The sequence below is a fragment of the Centruroides sculpturatus genome, unplaced genomic scaffold, assembly GCF_000671375.1.
Source record: "Centruroides sculpturatus isolate CEXI.00-Female unplaced genomic scaffold, Cexi_2.0 scaffold344, whole genome shotgun sequence".
NCBI classification, from domain to species: domain Eukaryota; kingdom Metazoa; phylum Arthropoda; class Arachnida; order Scorpiones; family Buthidae; genus Centruroides; species Centruroides sculpturatus.
The window spans coordinates 132479-151764 of NW_019384558.1; the positions used below are offsets into that span (position 1 = coordinate 132479).

Here is a 19286-nt window from a genome sequence, read left to right on the forward strand (position 1 = left end):
CGTCTATTTGTTACATGTTCTATAAACAGTCATGCATCTTTAATCCAGCGTTTCCAATAGCCAATCTTCCTCAACTACATTAAACTGATGAGTTACTCTGGTCTTCGGCATTCCCAGTCTGGCAGGCCTATATCATGCATAATGAATGTTTTACATTATTTTGACTTTGCTTAATTGTTAGACAAATGGTTTGTATGTGCAAACACATTACTTTTGCAACCTGTTTTGCCGAGCGTAATTTTTTGCAGTCATACTTCCTTGTGTCAAGGAAATATAACATTTATTGGACTAGTTTAAACCAGGGCTCAAAACTTGTCAATTTCAAATAATTACGGTGTCGTCAGTGCCAAAGGTGCAGCTTTTTGACAGTTAACAATTAAGAGCAGTCACTCTAACTGCATTGATAAAATTATGGTATTTGACAAGAAAAAAGGGGTAAAATTCGCATCTACAATCATACAGATAAAATGCTTTTAACATTGCACAAACATATATTTACTAGTTCGTTATGTATCTAATTTAAGTATTTTCTTGTAACCATACAGGAAATATTTTTTATGGGCATATCAAAGTGGTTCTGTTAGCTTTTTTAAATTCTGTGAAAAATTACACAATTTTGGATCATGCTCATTTACAAATTCAAAACAGCATGCAGACATAAAACAGTAATAATTAGCATGCATGTACTGCGTGCATGCATGCAATGCCAGTTTTGAGCCCCGGTTTAGTCATCCATGCAAGTATTGTTTTGGCAGACATTTACCCATGTTAAAATCCATTTTGTTGGCTAAATCTCGAATTAAAAATGCATGACTGTACACTATACATGCTTTGTTTAGAAAAAAAAGGGGGAAATTATTTGTGAAATTTTGCACAAAAAATTATAGCAAAAGCTCATATTGTTATTTTGGACGGGACCATTTTGCTGGAAGGAAATGGACAGTTTTGTCTACAAATGAAACTTATTTTGAAATTCTACTAAAAATTCTATCTATATGCAGTTACATAAAAGTGAAAAGAAAATTACAATCGGAGAAGCAATTCATATAGAAGACAGTAGCAAAATTTCAATTTTCAAATAGATGAGATGCTTGTCAGTCAGAAGATGGTGGCAGAAGGATCCAAAGCAACGCACGAGAAAATTTTTCTAGGATTAAGCAAATAAAAGACAAAAATGTAACTGCAATTCGAGACAGCAAACTGGCAGAATCGATGGACAACTAAGCAATTTTGGGAACAGAAAGACTGGCGAGCAAATCTGTCTCAGGATATTTCACACATTAAGATAATTTCAGTGTTAGATGTGGTTATTGATAAATAAATAAAAAGAAAAAAAAAAAACTCTTCTTATTAGCTTATGCATGCAGTTTAAAGTTTTAGATATACACAATACAAAACTAGTTAATGTAGTAAACTATATTACATAATCTAGAAGACATCGGATTGGTTATGTATCTGATTGTAGATTAGAATTTATGCATTTGGTCGTGAAGAGTATTTTTGTGTTGTTCGTAAAACTGAGTTTGTCTGTCTGTTAAACTTTTCGAAAAATGTATAATGCATATATGATTATGATGTTGCATTAAAAAATAATTATAATAAATAATATCTTGACAATTATAGATTAAAGTAAGCCGATTTAACAATCAATTGCAATGACTGCCACAATATTACATCTTTATATTTCAACATCATTTTGAAAACTCACTTATAACGTTTTTGTTGTTTGCAATAAAAAAAAAATCAGTAACTATTTTAAGGGTTGATATATTAGTTAAATATAATTAATTTTAAAATATTTTATTTGTATAATATGATTTAATCCTTCAGTAATATTATGAAATACTAAAATATTTTAAAAATTTGGAAAATATCACAAAATATCAGTTTCTAAAATATTCAAATATTTATGAATATAGTTGCTAGTGACCAAATTAAAGTTATGTATGATATGCAAAACTGGTAATGTTTGTATCTATGTGTGTTAAAATATAGTGTGGAGAAGCATCAAAAATCTGGACTAATCGGGGTCGAACCCTGCCCAGATTTTTGACACTTACAAATGCTTAAATGTAGGAATAATTACAAAGATTCAAAATATAATTTACTTTCATAAATTATATTTAAATCATTAGTATATTTTTTGTTTAAATATAATCATCATTCAGAATTTGTAATTTAATTTTGAAATTAATGTTAGAACTTCAACAATGCAAAGATGAAAGAACACTGGCGGTGAAATTACTGTCGAAAGGGTTAATGTTCATTTTCGATGTTTCACTATACTTTGGACAATGGATGAGTGGCAAAGAATTAATTAAAAGTACATTAACAAGATAGTATTATACAAAACCAATAATTAATCTAACTTATTTTGTAATATTTACAAAAAATATTGAGCGGTTCCAATAATGGATTTAAAAACCAAAATTTATCCACTTAGCTACAACTTATTACTGAAGGATTAAGTAAAATGACCAAATCACTTTACAAATCACAAATGCTTTTGGATTTTATACGACAATCTCATTAATAACTCATTGGATTTTTTTTGTTAGCAATCAGACTTTTGATTTTGATAAACATTTATTTAAATAAAATTACAATAATATTATTTAAATTTATTTATTTAACTTTCTTATGCTAACAGTAAAATTGAACAAGATAAAAATTTGGTGTATTCTTGTAATATTTATAAAAATTGCTACTTAAATGTATAGATCTTAGATGTTCATACTTTTAACTTAATTAATAAAAACAAATTTGAGAAGAAATAACAATTTTGAAGATTCTGAAATTTATACTTCATTTATTTGATTTATTTTCTTGTTTTGAAACATGCAAACAACTCTAGAAACCAAGTGACGATTTTGGACATAAAACTACAATTCGGATAATCATATATATTTTATTTTGCAAAATTTTTCTATGGAATATAAAATACAATTTCCTTCCACAAATGACCTATCTGTCCTTAAACAAACGGAACAAATGTTATCGTTGTATATAACAAACAGATATCTTACATTTTTTTAAATGTTTAGGAAATGGAGCGCTTGTTATAGAACAATACATGTATTTTGTTACCTAAAACAGTAGTAACTACATAACAGTGCCTACCAGACATGGCACGCAATATAATTTCCCCATAAGTGACTTAATTTTACTTCTTTCTTTCTATGCATACAACAATCCTTACTTTGGCACTTAATTCGACGGTAAACAACCCTCAGGTCAATTGTCAAGCAAGCAAAGATAAATGTTTGCATTATCACTTATGAACAAAAGACAATCACTTGCTATTCCCTTCAAAAAATATCATAGAAATTTCAATATAAAGATATTCACGAGTCTGTATGATTACTGTCAATCGACTCGAGGGTAGTCTACTGCATGACATAATTAATTTATGTTATACTGTGTAAGAGACAAAAACAATTATTGGAAACTATCTAAGAGTGTTTCCCATGTAATGGGAATGTTTATGTATGTCACAAAGGAAAATATTAATTTATGAAATGCTAGGGCCACTACCTGATGTTTATAAAGTTTCAGCTGTATACTGAAAATATAAATTTTCTTACAAGAAAAATTGCATATCCTCAGACAGGACAGTCAAATACAAAAATTTAAACTACAAAACTTCTGTTTCATTTATTAATAATTCATAATTAAGATTTATTAGTGATTTATGGCATTTGAAGTTTCTTGTAAAACTTGGCATAGAAGATAAAATTAGAAAACACTTTCCATTCTCCAATTATTTATTTCTCAGTACACAGTTGATACTTGTGATACATAATAGAATTTTGTAAAAATACAGTCTTGATTCTAAATATTCTAGTTTACAGAGTTTAAACAGAATTTATAATTTGTCTATTGTATATTACATCTCTTGTCGATAGTATCAATTTCCTCATGGGATTCAACATACCAAATTTAAATGGAATTTGACTGATAATCAGATTCGTGAATGGCACACGACAAAAGTTATTTTAAAACACATTTTATCTACGGCAACGAGATTTTCCTCTTCGTTTCCAAATCGATTAATTCAGAAAATGCAATCACTTACCGCTTGCTGAATTTCGAAGATAATTTGCTAAAAAATGACTGTCTGCCTGCGTGTGTCACTCCGGACGTGTCCTGCGTCTGCATCGGACCCGTTCCGGGACCATTGTAAGCACTGATATGGCGTCTTTCTCTTGTCTGCCCACTGTGAAATGTGCTGCGGTTCGCGGTGCCTCTGGGGAATGGCCTATTGACGGCAGTCAGCGGAGAGACGGCTAACTGTTGCTTGATTGTTGTTGCACTGCTGTAAGAAACCAGAACAGTTCATTAACAAGGATTCAGTTATCATCAATTTTAATTATTTTAACAGCAATATAAGCTATTTATACAATTGAAAAACAATTTCTAATGTTTTATTTTTGATGTAGCAAATCTAACGAAGAGGGTTTTTAAACAGGGATCACATTTACAATCAATTTTAGTAATTATAATTTTTAAATAGTAAATTTTAGTTTATTAAGTTTTTATAAATGTTCTTTTAAATGTTGCATATGAACAGAATTAATATGAAAATTTTATTTATAAACATCACCATGGTATCAAAATCAAACATTGTTGAATAAAGTACATAATAATTTTTAATTCTCCTCACATTACTTTATCTAACATAAAGCATTTTAAATTTATTAATGATAAATATAATGCATTTTAGGAATTTTTTATCTTATAATTTTTATTTTACAGTTAAGGACAGTTTAGCAGATATCATTGTTTTTAATCTTAAATTATCATTGGGCAAGAAAACATTTAATAAAATCAAATTTCTAAATTAACATTTATCTCAATAACAATGAAGAGCTTAATGTGCCTTTTTTAAACTAATTTATACTGATGGCCATCTGGCCAAGGCGGTAAAGGTGAAGGCATATTATTCCAAGGATGCAACTTTAGATCTGGATATTTCTCAGAAATTTTTAAGGGTAATTTGAACCAAATGCATCAGGATCCTTCACTAAGTTTCCCTTATTGTGAGATTACCTAAATCTAATGGGACAGAAAGTAGGTCTCTTAGTACCAACAGAGCAGAATGGGTAAAAAGGGAAGGAAAAACTGACCTAATTTATATTACTGTATTTTATAAATTTTCACATTTTCTCAATAATTTAGTACACAATCAATTAATGTTTAGTCTCATTGAGTATGTAACAAAATTTTTGCAGCATACACTTATTTATTTCTTACATCATAATAAAGTTATATAAACTTTCAATTTTAATAATTTGTTTTATTCTATATTTATAATAATTTTATTCTTGTTAATGTCACTGTTGTTTGTATCAATGCAACTAAATGTGGCATCTGCTCGGTTACTTATTGTGCATTAATTTTGCATTAACATTCTTTGACAGCAATAAAACTCATCAATGATGAAAAGTCATTAACATTTATAAAATTTGTTCAGATAATTAGAACTAATAAAATTTAAAGGACCTTTCTAAATCAATTTCTAGGAAAGTTTCAAACTAATTAGTCAGCTATAAACAACCCATTTAAATTGCACATAATTAATTTACTAAGAATGACTAGCTTTTGCCAATACACCAGCTCCCAGTGGATTGTTGAAGTTAAAAGGTAAGGGGCCCAAAGATTCGGTCTGACACAATACTGAGTTAGAGTATTGCAGTCCTACCCCTATTGGCTTTAGCCTATCCCATCCAGGTTTAAAAGAGAGAGAGTCAGTGACAGAAATGGGGTCTAGCCTTAAAATGAAACTAAATCAGTGAATGGAAGTAACTCCCCAAAAAGTGGGAGTAACAATGCTAAAGGAGATACATAGTTTATTTCTTTACATATTAAATCAATAATGAAAGTTGTAGAGTAGTTGAAATGACTGTCATGCAAAATTCTACAATGCACTTGTTCATTTTAACAATTACACAATATGTGCTTAAATATTAAATTCTGAATATTTTATTAATTTATTGTAATTAGAGAAATGACTGAAAAATAATTTGCTAGATCACATACAATGCCTACTGATAATCATTATATTCATTTCTCTCTCTCTTTTAATGGATCTGCAAATAACATTGTTAAAATTTATTTGCAATTAATGCAGAAAATATTTATTCAAAATAAAATTTTTTAAAAACAATTTTTGATTTAAACTGAAGCTCTTTTATTATGTTGTTATTAGTATTAAGTATAATAATTTTTCAATTTTTCTATTGGATATTATTCTTGCATCATCATTATTATTATTTTCAATTTTGTAGTTTATAATCACATGTAATATTAAGTTAATGTGAGTGGTGACAACATTTATTTTATAACTTACATTCAAAATTCATTTAGATACTGTTGTGTATAAATAATATGATATGTTATATGTTCAGAAAGAATACTTTTGCAGTCAACTCACCTTAAAATAAACACAATGACAAGAATTTTGCCATTGCCCTGGCAAAATGCCATTATGACAACAATAATTTTCATGCAATAAAGCAAACAAAAATTTTACCAGAACTCATTAAGCCATTTTACCTTCACAATCCCAAGAAATAACCCTATATCCAATAATGATTATTTTTTATACTTTTCAATGTGAACAATAAAATGTAGAAATGTAATAAATGTTCCATATTGAGTAGAATAGATTTTCTTCCCATAAGCAGACAGCTTCAACCTCCAACTGTAGACAAATTCAAACATCTGGTTTTATCAGACCATTCTACTGTACTCAGAAAATAGGGGTTAAAGTTTAAGGATGCAGTTCCATGTAAACATATGCTAGTTTGCATATTGGAGAGTGCATACAGTGATTCAAGGTTTGGCTACTTTGTGCCAAATTTGGCTGTTTTTACTCTTTTGGCACCAAAAATATTTTATACTTTTTCAAGCAATCTTCAACCCAAAAAAAGTCACTGATTTCTTTTAGCTTTGTTTCATTCAACCACTCTGATATAATGCACCACACTTCCATAATGAGTACAGTCTCGTCCTCATTTAAAAATCATTTAGAACATTAATTTGTTTTCATAAATATATTTTATTTAACTTTATTTAGCAAATTGATTTAAATATTATAATTTACAGATTTTGATTGCCTATTAAGCCCTAAATTATACAACCTTGACCTCGTAAATTATTAATTCAAATTTTTGATAAAGTGAACAACCTACTGTTCCCCTAGCAATTTGTATTAAAATGAACTGACTGTATTATTAACATGATTAAGATGCATAGAGAAAAATTAATTTTATTGGCAATTCCAAATGGCCAAACAGTAAAGAAAATGGCTCATCAGCATGGGGACCTAGCTTCAAATACAGGTTGCTCAGAAATTTACACAGGTGGTTCAATCCAGACAACTCTGATCTTGTCCCTTACCGCCTGGTCATCTTTGTCACAGATTTAGACAAAGGGCATTGCAACATTATTGAAACTAATAGTAAGATTACTAGATGGCATCAATGAAAACAAAGGCACTAATGAATTGCTATTAAACTTTACAATATTTATTCTATTTTAACAACTAAAATTATAATTTTTTCTTTTAAAATTTAGATATCAATTAAATAATAAATCAATAAATTTTTTGTTCTTTAAAATTTTCAACATTCTAGCTAATTAATAAATCTATTGTATTTAAATTAAAATTTAAAGTTATTCCAATGCTTAAAATAAAGCATATTTACATATTTACCTAAAGCATATATATACATATATCAATATCTATGTTTCTAATAAAATTTTACATTTAATTTATATAAAATTATGATAATTAATTCATTTATTAAAACAAATGCACTTGTTTTAATAAACGAAATATACTTACAGATTATTGGGAATGCAAAAGTGAAAAATATCCTTTTTTCTGTTAGAAAAAAAAAACACTTATAACTATGAACGTTTATATTTTGGAATTTATGCCCTTTTCATTAGAATTGCTTGGTAAATTCTCTATTTCTATTTTTTAGTCTCTTTGTTATTGCACATGCATTAAAAAATTTCTAAAATGTCTAATATTGACTACATGTAAAGTTAGTAGAATGTCTTAAACAATAACAATCTTACATCTAATGTTTCTTTGAAATGAAAATTTTTGGGTTATCTTTGCATTTTTTTTGTCAATAGAAACATATCAGCTACATCTCACCAATTTCTATATTTCTAACTTTGTATACACACATGCAGCACGCACACACATACGCAGACACACAACCCAAAATTTAAGTATTGAATTTTTATTGTAACTTTGAATTATCCATGAAATGCTAACAGTGGAATAAAACATTAGAATAAAAATAACTTTTAGCAAGTCTATGAATTTAAGTTATAAATGTACATAAATTTATTATAGTAAGTTGTAGAACAATTACTAAGACCACAAGTGATGGTCTTTAGATTTATTACATTGTTTGTTGAAATTATGATTATATTTAAAAAAATAACAAATGTTGTAAATTTTTATTTCGAAACTATGCAAATTCTGTCATTTCTAATGAGAAAAATATGAAATGTGACAGTTATAATAAAAAATGAATGCAAGATTTTAAGTGTTAGACACATGACAAGAATTACTAAGAAAATGCCACACAGTGGTCTGTTGGCAAAGTACAAATCCTCGACCGATTACCTGCATTTGGCAATTCTTAGCAACTCTGTCACTGGTGGGCACACAGAATTTATAACAAAACTGCAAAAGTCTATTGATAGAACCTTATGCATTTCATCACAAAACTTCCACAATAAATTTGTTGTTTTAAAGTAAGATTGATGGTATAAAAAGTATTGTTGTTTTAAAAAAAAATTATTTATTTATAAAACTTTCGGGAAGCTTATTTTGAAAAAAAAATATCATTGTCAATTTCCAATGTCTTTAAAATGCAGTTCCAAAATAAAATAAAAACATATTTGGCTCATCATCATAATATAAGAGAACATGAGTTATCTATCTCGTATTATAACTGAACAATGCAAAATTTTATTCTTTTAGATAAGAACATCACTTATTTCAATAAATTTATTTTAGAAAGAAAAAGTTTATCCACATGTTTAAATTATAGATTTGAGTTTAAAAAAAAAACATTACATTTGTCAAAATAAAATTTAGACACAATTCTCCCAAAATATATTAAATTGTTGCAGGATTTTAATTCAGAAAAAAATTCCATTTTGTAAAAGTTTGGAAGAACTGTGCTTAGATTAAATTAGGAATGAATAAAAAAAATGTATTTAAAAATTACTTAATTTAGTATAGTTAAATTAATCTCATTTATACACTCTTTTCCCTTCTTAAATGTCTTAAGTCCTTTTTTTTACATTACTGATGAAATTATTTAAATAACAAAAATATCTTTAATCAGCAACAAATTACAATTAATTAAATAAGATTAATCATAATTTTATAACTGATGACATCTTTCATCGGTTATAGTCCAGATATTTATTTTAAAAGAAAATCAGATACCAATGATGAAAATAATCCTGAAAACCAATGTCTGTAAAGGATTCAAAATATTAATGTTTACTATATATATATATAAGGAAAAAAACTATGATTTAACTATGTTGGATGTGGTGTTTTGATTCTTCTTCGTTAACTATTCAGGAAGAAAGAAGATTAAAGTAAAAAATTTAAATACAGTAATATATCATTTAGCATACAGCTTTTATTATATCACTATTGCACTTTGAGAAATTGCTCAAGTTCACATGCAAATCAAAACTATGCTAACATCTTGGTCAATTTCTAATTTTAAGACAGGTTTTAGAAGAAATAAATTGGTGAAGATATAGTAATTCTTTTATTTTTATCTATAAAATTTCAATTTATACACATGTTCTGGTAGAATCATAGCTTGTTTTCTCTTTGATATCAACATAAATCCACTATACAATTTTTTTTAAAAATACAACATTATCACAAATGCTATAAATAATTTTGCAATAATCTACACATGAAGTGATTGCAAATTACATGAACAGTGCATGAAAGGAACTATGGATAGAAGCAAGCAATGATTTTATAGGACATGACAAAAAAAACCACTCATCAAAAATATCAATGAACTAGTCAGTGAAGTAAGAATGGAAGTTATCAATACTGAGAAATTACTATAGTTTATTAATAAAAATCTTACTAATGATGAACTAGAAGAAATAACAAAGCACTGCATATATTGTTGAATGAAAGTGTAATGGAAGAATTACTTGTTAAAAACTTTTCTCATAAAATTTATTTACAGCAGTATCACACTAAACAAACTCATGGATCAGTTCATTAAAAATGATTCAAATGGGAAGAAAAGCAATAAGATAAAGGAGAAGTGTTCTTAATATGATTTCTTGTTATGAAATACTATTGAACAGAACAGAAAGTTAACAGAAAACAATCAGCCCAATTCCTATTTCCAAGAAAACTCTATTCTTCATATGACTTTTTCCTAATATATGCAATATGCTGTTCAATAAAGACAAATTACTACATTACTTTATGTTTATCAAACCCATAAATCACTGTACTGGTATATTATATATCTCAAATTGATGTATTCTATAAAATGTTTACTTTTTCAAACTCCTATAAAATGTACTAGTGTTTTGTTTAAAACTATATTTTCTAGGAACTATCCTTAGTACCTAGAGAAAGTGATATTATGAGTGACAATGTAAATTAGTTAAACATATGATAATTATAACTTAACTTATTCAGGTAATAATACAAACAATTGTTAATCAAGATCACAGACAAAAAAATCCACAACTCTCACATTTGCATTTTAGTCATTTGATTATCTAAATTTTCTTTAACTATTACCACTGTTTTTGTTATAGTAGAGCGTCAGTTATCCAAAAGAATTCCAGTTGGCCTAAATATTTTTATTTTTTATAATTTTTATTTGTTTTTATATTTTTCAATGTATTTATTTCATTTGTAAAACATAAAGAAATCATTTTTAACGATACAATAGCCACGATTATTATTTTAAAAAGTTTACGTTAAGCTTAACATCGACGAAAATTCAACGCAAAGCAACACGCAATGGAGAAAAATTTCAACACGGAATAAATTAATATATTTTTTCGTACATAATTGGTTATCCGAAAAATAAGTTATCCGAACAACCCCAGTCCCCAATTGATTCGGATAAACGACGCTCTACTGTATTTACTTTAGGTTCATTTTATTCCTTTGCATTTTATTAATAATTCTTATATGGGTATTTAGTTTAATTTTCTAATGTTCATCAAGCCATTTTCAGACTATCACTCATATAATACGTTTGATTTAATTTCATCCATATTTTATATTAATATTTTGCTCATTGTTTCTTTGTTTTGTCTTGTATATTTGCAGAAATAATTCAGCAAGGCTACATTCTGGAACAATGGTGTAATTCTTCTAATGTTGCAAAAGAACTGTTTGTCATATAGACCTATATCATTGTCTGAAAAATTTTAACTTTATCTATGACTATATTTGCTATTTAACTGAGATCAGATAAAAGTTTATTTAGCACTGTAGCATCTGATTTTAATCTACTGTCACTAACTTAACTATGAGACGTTTTGTTTTCTAATTTCTTGCTAGTTTATCTTCTTGTCATTAACTAATTTTCATCTTACTTTATCTAGACAGTTTTTCTTTTATTGTACCATAACTATGGTTTTAAATGCAGTCTCTCTTTTATTTTTTGATTTTATATATTTTAAATTTAAGTGTAAAAAATTACTTAATAATTTTCCACTGTAATCTTTATATTGTAAGTATGTTTTCTTATATTTTTTTAAATAAATTTTTATAATATATACAATCAAAATTATTTTTGTTTGTTTGTTGTTATCTTTGTATTGTTATTTTTATGGAGCATGTTAGATGTTTCTGTTGAGGGACAGTAATCTCATGACATACAGTATTACTTGCATGGCATTAAGAATGCCAAAAACACTGGAATTTGAATGACAAATTGTGAATTTTTTAAGACTATTCAATTATTTAATTGAATTAAATTTAAAATAAACAGAAATTTCTGTCCTTAGCAGTAAAAACTGGAATAGGATATTGCTTTTTAAAATTAATTTTTTATTTTTAACATTATTAACCTAATCCAATTTTTATTTGATCATTTGTCAACAGAATAATATAGCATCTATAATCATTTTGACAAATTATTTTCTGATATAATCTGATTACTTTCTATTAACAAAAACTTAGACAAGAATATGTTTATATATAAGAAAAAATATGTCAGGCGATTTTAATGTAACAAAGTATAACATTTATCTAATTTCAGTGTTAATTTTAACTATAAACTGTAACTGGATGAGTAAACTAATAAAATAATTATTTAGTTAAATAGTCACCTATAAAATTTTGAGATTATGAGAAAAATATTACTTAAAACACTACTAGATAACAATGAATTATTACATCATGTCAATCAAATAAAAAATATTAAAAACATTTTTATGTATATAAATATATTGTTTTTAATAAAAACTTAAATTTAGAAATGAAGAATTATCAAAAAATATGCTATGTAAATATAACAAATACATAGTGAAATCTGTATGAAAATATTAACTAATATAAATCATTAATAATCTTAAAAACAATTCTATATTTATATTTTTATTACAGAATTTAACCTAATCACGTCCACTTATAAGTACTAATTGCAACAATAAATTCAAAAAAACAAATTATAAACAAAAAGATCTTGATAACATCTTTGGCATTGAGCCCAACTGTAACTAGGCAATAATTAAATATTTCATTATAATCATTATATTACGTTAAAGTAAACAATATTACCTTCAGTAATTGCATATATAAATAAATATGTATATGTATAGCATATTTATAATGAGCATTAAATTTTTTAAAAGAAAAAAAATATAAATCAATTATATGTTCTACAGTCTAAGTTAAACAATAGATCAATTAGACACCTATAACTATTAAACTATCTAGATAATAAAAAACATAGCTATTGAAGAATTAAAAAAAAATTTAAATATCTTATACTTGACAAGTTTCAGAGAATGTCAACTCCATGTAATATCATGACGAACACAAACTGTAAGAAGATCAGAGAAGTCAATGCTCTTTATTTGGTTAAATATTTTTTTGGGCCTTCTCTGCCTCATTGTCAGAAACATCTTGTATCTTAAGTTCAAATGAGAACATCCATACATTTCCATTCTGCATTCTGAAGAAATTTGAAATCTTGAACAGATTGTTTTTTAACTGTAGAACATAATTTTTGTTTGATTTCAAATATCTAAAATAAAATAGTGTTGGTTTTATAAAACTAAAATTACAAAATAGACGATATTTAAAAAAAAAAACAATTTACTTTTAAATACCTTGGATCATTATATAGTTTTATTGAAAAATTAAATGTCCATTATTACTCAAACTGAATATTTTTCTACTAAATTTCATTTGTAATCATCATTAATGTTAAATGTTTAATAATTATTATTACCAATGTTTCATTAGAAAATAAATCAAAGCAAATAAGTGCCAATTTCTTCCTTATACTATCAATATCTAATTATTATTAACAAATTTCACATGAATTTAGAGTATTTCTCACAATACATATTTAGAATGATTTCACAAAATCCAGCAGAAATGACAATTAAAGAATAAAATGTTCTATACAACAAATGTGATTTGATTGAGTATAATGCAGAGCCACCTAGGTCAGTGTATATTAATCATCATAAAGCCTGCAAATATATATTGTAAAATCTCACATCTATCCATTAATTCACCTGTATTTATTTTAAATAAAAAAAAACTGAATAAATATATATATTAATTGCTAAATATTTTAAACATCTGCACTGACATGGAAAGGTATTGATCATTGCAAAAAGTCTGATACAAAATATTAGCTAAGTACTGTACAGTAATTATTAATTATTGGCATCCTCAAACTAATGTTTACTGTTTATTTGTATAATTTGAAATTTTAATGAAGACATCATTCTCATAGTGAAAATATTAATGACAAAAAGTAATGACTGTTTGTATATATATAAACACTCATTACTTTTTATCATTAATATTTTCACTATGAGAATGATGTCTTCATTAAAATTGAATTATTGTTCTTTGTTTATATATATATATATATAAACAAACAATAATAATTCAATAATTTATAAACAAATATAAAGTATGATTCTAATACATTCATTTATTAATAATAAAGAATGATTATTATAACAAATGCATTTGAAATTCTTTAGTGCATTAACTCTAAGCTCTGAAAATTTCTTCTTTCTCTGTACCTGGAAATAAGTGTTAAGGGAATACGGCATTTTAATACTTTTGATTTCATAGTCTTTTGCAATTATATTTGCTTTGTTTTTGTCAAAACTACTATACTATATAGTATTGTAATTAAAAGTTATAAAAATACTTTCATGAATTTGTTTTGTTCATACACTTAGGTGGTCATTGTGCAGTTATAATATAAAATTAAGTTGCTATATTTCCTCAACTAACCTTACCTGGAGATGAAACTTTTTAGCCCTCAGGTTTTGAGGGAAATTTATTTAGCAAAAACAGTAAAGCAAAGTCCTCCTTGACTGATTTTGTCTAGAGTGGAAAAGATAATTTTGGATGATCTCGTGTTTAAAGAGGTAAGAGAGTATAATATATGCATTAAAAAAAATTATTTAGAAAATAAAAACCATTTTTGTAGCTAATTGCAGGGAGGAAATCACAATTTTTACTAATGTAGTTGCAGTTTTTTATTTATCAGATAAGAAATGACCAAATATTTGTAGTCCATTTTTTTTTTACCATATTTTTTGCTGCATATAACTAGGAAAGACCAACATGCTGGAAACCTCAGAGTGATCAGCATGCAAGTTAAACTGCAACTAAAAAATAAAATTAATCAGATCTAACAAAATTAGTTGTTAAATAAATGTTAAAGAAAATATTCTTCCCAGTACATTAAAATAACAACATTGTAATTTGATTGACTTAAAATTAGATCACCACCTCAAATTTCACACAAAGGATATGTTATACCCTGTAAGTTGATATAATTTATAGCAAGTTTATGAAATTTGAAATGTTTATTTTTTGCTGTTTTTTTATCAAATTTCAATAAACATCAGAAAAGCACTTTTGACATTCCACGAGTATTTTGCATCATTAGAAAGAAGAAAGATACAGAAATTAAACATATATTCATAGTTTTTGATGTAATACTGAGTGTTTCACAATTTTAAAATAAAAACTGGCTTATACAAGATGCCATGCAACATAATGCATTCATTTTTTCACAAAAAGGGAGTCCTTTGAAGAAGGATGTAAACCCTCGTTTGAACTGGCATGCAGTCATTCCTCTGGGATAAACCAGCATGCCAGTTTTTACCACACAGAAATATCTGATTTCATGATCTCTCAAATAAATCGACATGCTGGATAATCTGTGAAAATATGGTATCAAAAATAAACTGTATTACTGGATATTGTTTTACTGAGGTATCCTTTATATTTGCAAGTTTAATGATGAATATTCAGCAATATATGTAGAGTCCTCTACTGCTATAAAGTATGATAAACCCTAGAATTTTTAAAATTCCATTCTTGCTCAACATTTTTTCCATTACAAAACAAATTCAAACAGTTTAGTCTAGTAATCACCTAAAAGAATATTGAAGGCAGCATTTTAAAACATTTTCAAACATAAAAACACACAAAAAACAATAACAATGTAAAAATTATTCTAATACATCTAGTCATTACTCAAAATATCAATTCCTGGAGACATATAGGACTGACTATAAAATAACACTTTCATTACTGAAATTCAACACCAATCTTTAATTCTTTGTGTAAATGACTTAATTCTAAACCAAATCTCCACTAAAAAATACTCCAATAAAAGAACATTGCTTGCTGTTTTTAGAAGTTTAAATTGGAATTGCTAAAAAGGTTTTGATTATTACTTACATTGCTATATTTATTATTACTCAAAAGCTATAAATATTTGAAATTTCAGGAATCTTACCTTACTAAACACAATAAAGTAGAAATAGAATTATATATGAAATGTAAGATTTTACAAAAAATATAATTTTTTTTTACTATAATTCCTTTTCAAAAATGATGAAATTACTTTCATACAGATTTCACTATTTAATGAAAATTACACACATTAATTAAAATAGCAATACTACTAGAACACAATTTCTAGAAAGTTCATTTTAAGACAACAAATTACTAGGGTGCAGTCAGTCTTTAAACGTGCAAACATTTTATTAATAATTCTAAATGCACTAATATCACAAACACAAATAAAATTTAATGCCAAAAATACAGGGAAAAAAACAAAAAGGCTTCTAAACACACAGTTAAAATTTAACATAACATGCAAACAAGAACTAGAGGAAACCATACAAGGTTATTCATGCAATGCTAATGTTTACAGTACATGCATCAAAAAGTAATCTTAAAATCTTTGGCTAAGAACCTTAAAATTCCTTTTAAGATTATTTTTAAATAACTTTTTTTTTATATTGGATGAGATAAAATGATATAAATTAATTTATTTTATAAGAACTGTTACATATTAGTTATTTATTATAAAAGGACAAGACACACACTACCTTGGTCGTGGAGGGTCAGATGAAGGATCAATAGATGCCAGCTCAGAACGGCCAGTACAAGAAACAGATGCAGACTTCGTATGACCTTTCTGTCTTGAGCTTGGTATCTCATCACCCCCCAAAGGGATATTACTGCTGAAAAGTTTTAGGTATTGAAATTTTGTACAAGCAAGCAAGAGCCATGTTGGAAATGGCAATATTAGTAAATAGAATGTTGTTATAATTAATTTAGAAGAAGTTATGAAGATTATTTTATCTTAATATTAAGAAAAATCACATATTAGTTACAAAAATAATTACTATAACTATAATTATATACTGGGAAAAAATTCAATGTAAAAAAAAATTTCTAAAATAATCCATGGAATGTTTTAAAAACTTAAAATTATAAAGTTAAAAAATTATTTTTGAATTCAAATTCATAAATTAGTACTTAAGTTCAGTATTAATATTAATTATTATATATGTAAAATGTGTGCAAGATTGATTACTATTATAAATTTATTCAACTGCTATTTAGTAGATAATGTTATAATAACTGACAAATTTTCCCAAAAGCAAAAAATAATCACAATCAGCAACACCAAAAGCAAGAATCAAACCTGTAATTCAATAAAGAAAAAATATTGCTATTTGTATATTCTTCTGTAATAACAGTTATCTTCAATCTTATCAAAAACTTTATCCTTTTTATCCATGTAATCACAAATATAAATTCATATTTAAGCATAAATATATAATTTTGGTTATGTGTAAAATGTTAAGCATTTATATACATATAACAGTCTGAATTCTAGACATATATTATAGTGTAATATGTAAAAGATTATAAATCTTTAAAAAATCCCCCCACAGAAACAATTGCTTCATTCATTTTAATTCTGAATAAATGTGATATCATTTTTACAGTTAAAAGTTTGTAATTGTCTAATTAATCTCTAAAACCTGACTAAAATCATTTGAACACATGTTTATACTATTGTATTAAATTTAGTAATGTTTATAAGATAACTTCAATAATAATCATGTTTTTAACCATCTTAACCATTTTTTTAGAAAATAAATATTTCGTAATATAATAATATACAGGAAATCCTTGTTCATTTGAACTCAGATAGCTTGACATCATGTTAGTTCATAACTGAAACTATTTGTCCTGGCTGGAGATGTATAGATTTATATGCTAAGGAATTTAATTCACTCAAAATAGGGCTACTTTGAAATCTGAAGTAAAAATTTTGTCCGAACTGTGATATGTATATAGTAACTCATACATTTAGATCAAAGTTTATGTACTTCTACACTATAACAGAATAATAATAATAATAATAATAGACATATCATTAATAATAAATGAACAATTCTAATCTGGTCAACACTGCTTTTCTTTTACAGTAACTCCTTTTTGGGTGTTACTTTATTAATTGACTACCGTTTTTCTCTTATCTCATAAAATACAGCTGAGTTTCAGGGTTGTAAGATTGGGCTATAAGTAGCAGACTGAGATATTTGTAGGTCTCTAAGCTACTAGATTTGGATGACTTACTATTATTCTTTAAAAATAATATCTTTATCTATATCATCTTTAAAAGTAATTAGGGTTACATTTTGAGAATTCTGCTTTACTTTTTATAAAATCTATTTGGCGACCTGTGAGGTTCTCACTGGACATACACCATTTACCTGCAGTTTGTTTATATTATTATTAACTAGTATTAACAAAAGTAGCATTCTGTATACATAGCTGTGTTCTGTTTGTTTAATAAATTACATCAGTTACATGACATTTGGCATATTATACAGAAACTAGAAATTCTTCCATCAAGCATGACTAAATACTTTTTATGAGAAAGTAGAGATTGAAGAATTGAGAAAAGTATATATTTCAAGAAATTCAAGAATAGTTGCTAATATTTCTACAAATTAAGTAGTTTATGCTTGAGCTTGACATGATGCTGTTTCTGCAGCCCTTGACAATGCCATTCTTACTTGATGTTGCTCAAGTTGGACTTCATGGCTTTCAGTGGTCTCGAGTGTTTTATTCTTTTAGATCTTGAATTTACCTGACCAATTTTACTCTTACACTTTTCCCTAGGCATTTTTTTTTTTGGGCAAAATAATGAGTCATTTTAATTCCACATTGATAAAAATAAAGATGAATTGTATGTATGTTACTTAGATGAGTGATAACACTTTCTAAATAATGGGCTTGTTAGATCATTACTTCAGATTTTATAGTAGAATATCATGTGATCACTATAAAAAAATTTTTTTTTTAATTTGTTATAGAAGTGATACAATGTGGCTATCTTTTTTTAAAGTTTAAATTTAATGAAGCAGATTTAAAATACACTATTTCCAAAATATTAAAAAATGCCACCTAAAAGAAATTTCCTCATCAAACATGAACTAAACGAGGTCACTGCAATGTAAGTGTAATCACCAATCTGAAATCAATAACATGTTTATTCTATGGTTAATATTTATACAAAATTAGTAGCCTATACTTATTATCAGAACATAAAATGAATATAAACAAAATTTCATCTAGATTGGACAAAAACTGCAGGAGTTATAAGGAATTCAAACACACACACACACACACACACACACACAAACAAACAAAC

At 26.4% G+C, this 19286-nt stretch overlaps 1 protein-coding gene across 1 annotated transcript in view; it reads right to left on the reverse strand.

The window, feature by feature from the left end:
- LOC111623917 (serine/threonine-protein kinase MARK1-like) overlaps nucleotides 1-19286 on the reverse strand; it is a 142254-nt gene that overhangs the window by 2559 nt on the left and 120409 nt on the right. The window contains exon 18 of the mRNA XM_023366649.1: nucleotides 4076-4315. Within this exon, the coding sequence (XP_023222417.1) occupies nucleotides 4076-4315 (240 nt within the window). The remainder of the gene's footprint in view (nucleotides 1-4075; nucleotides 4316-19286) is intronic.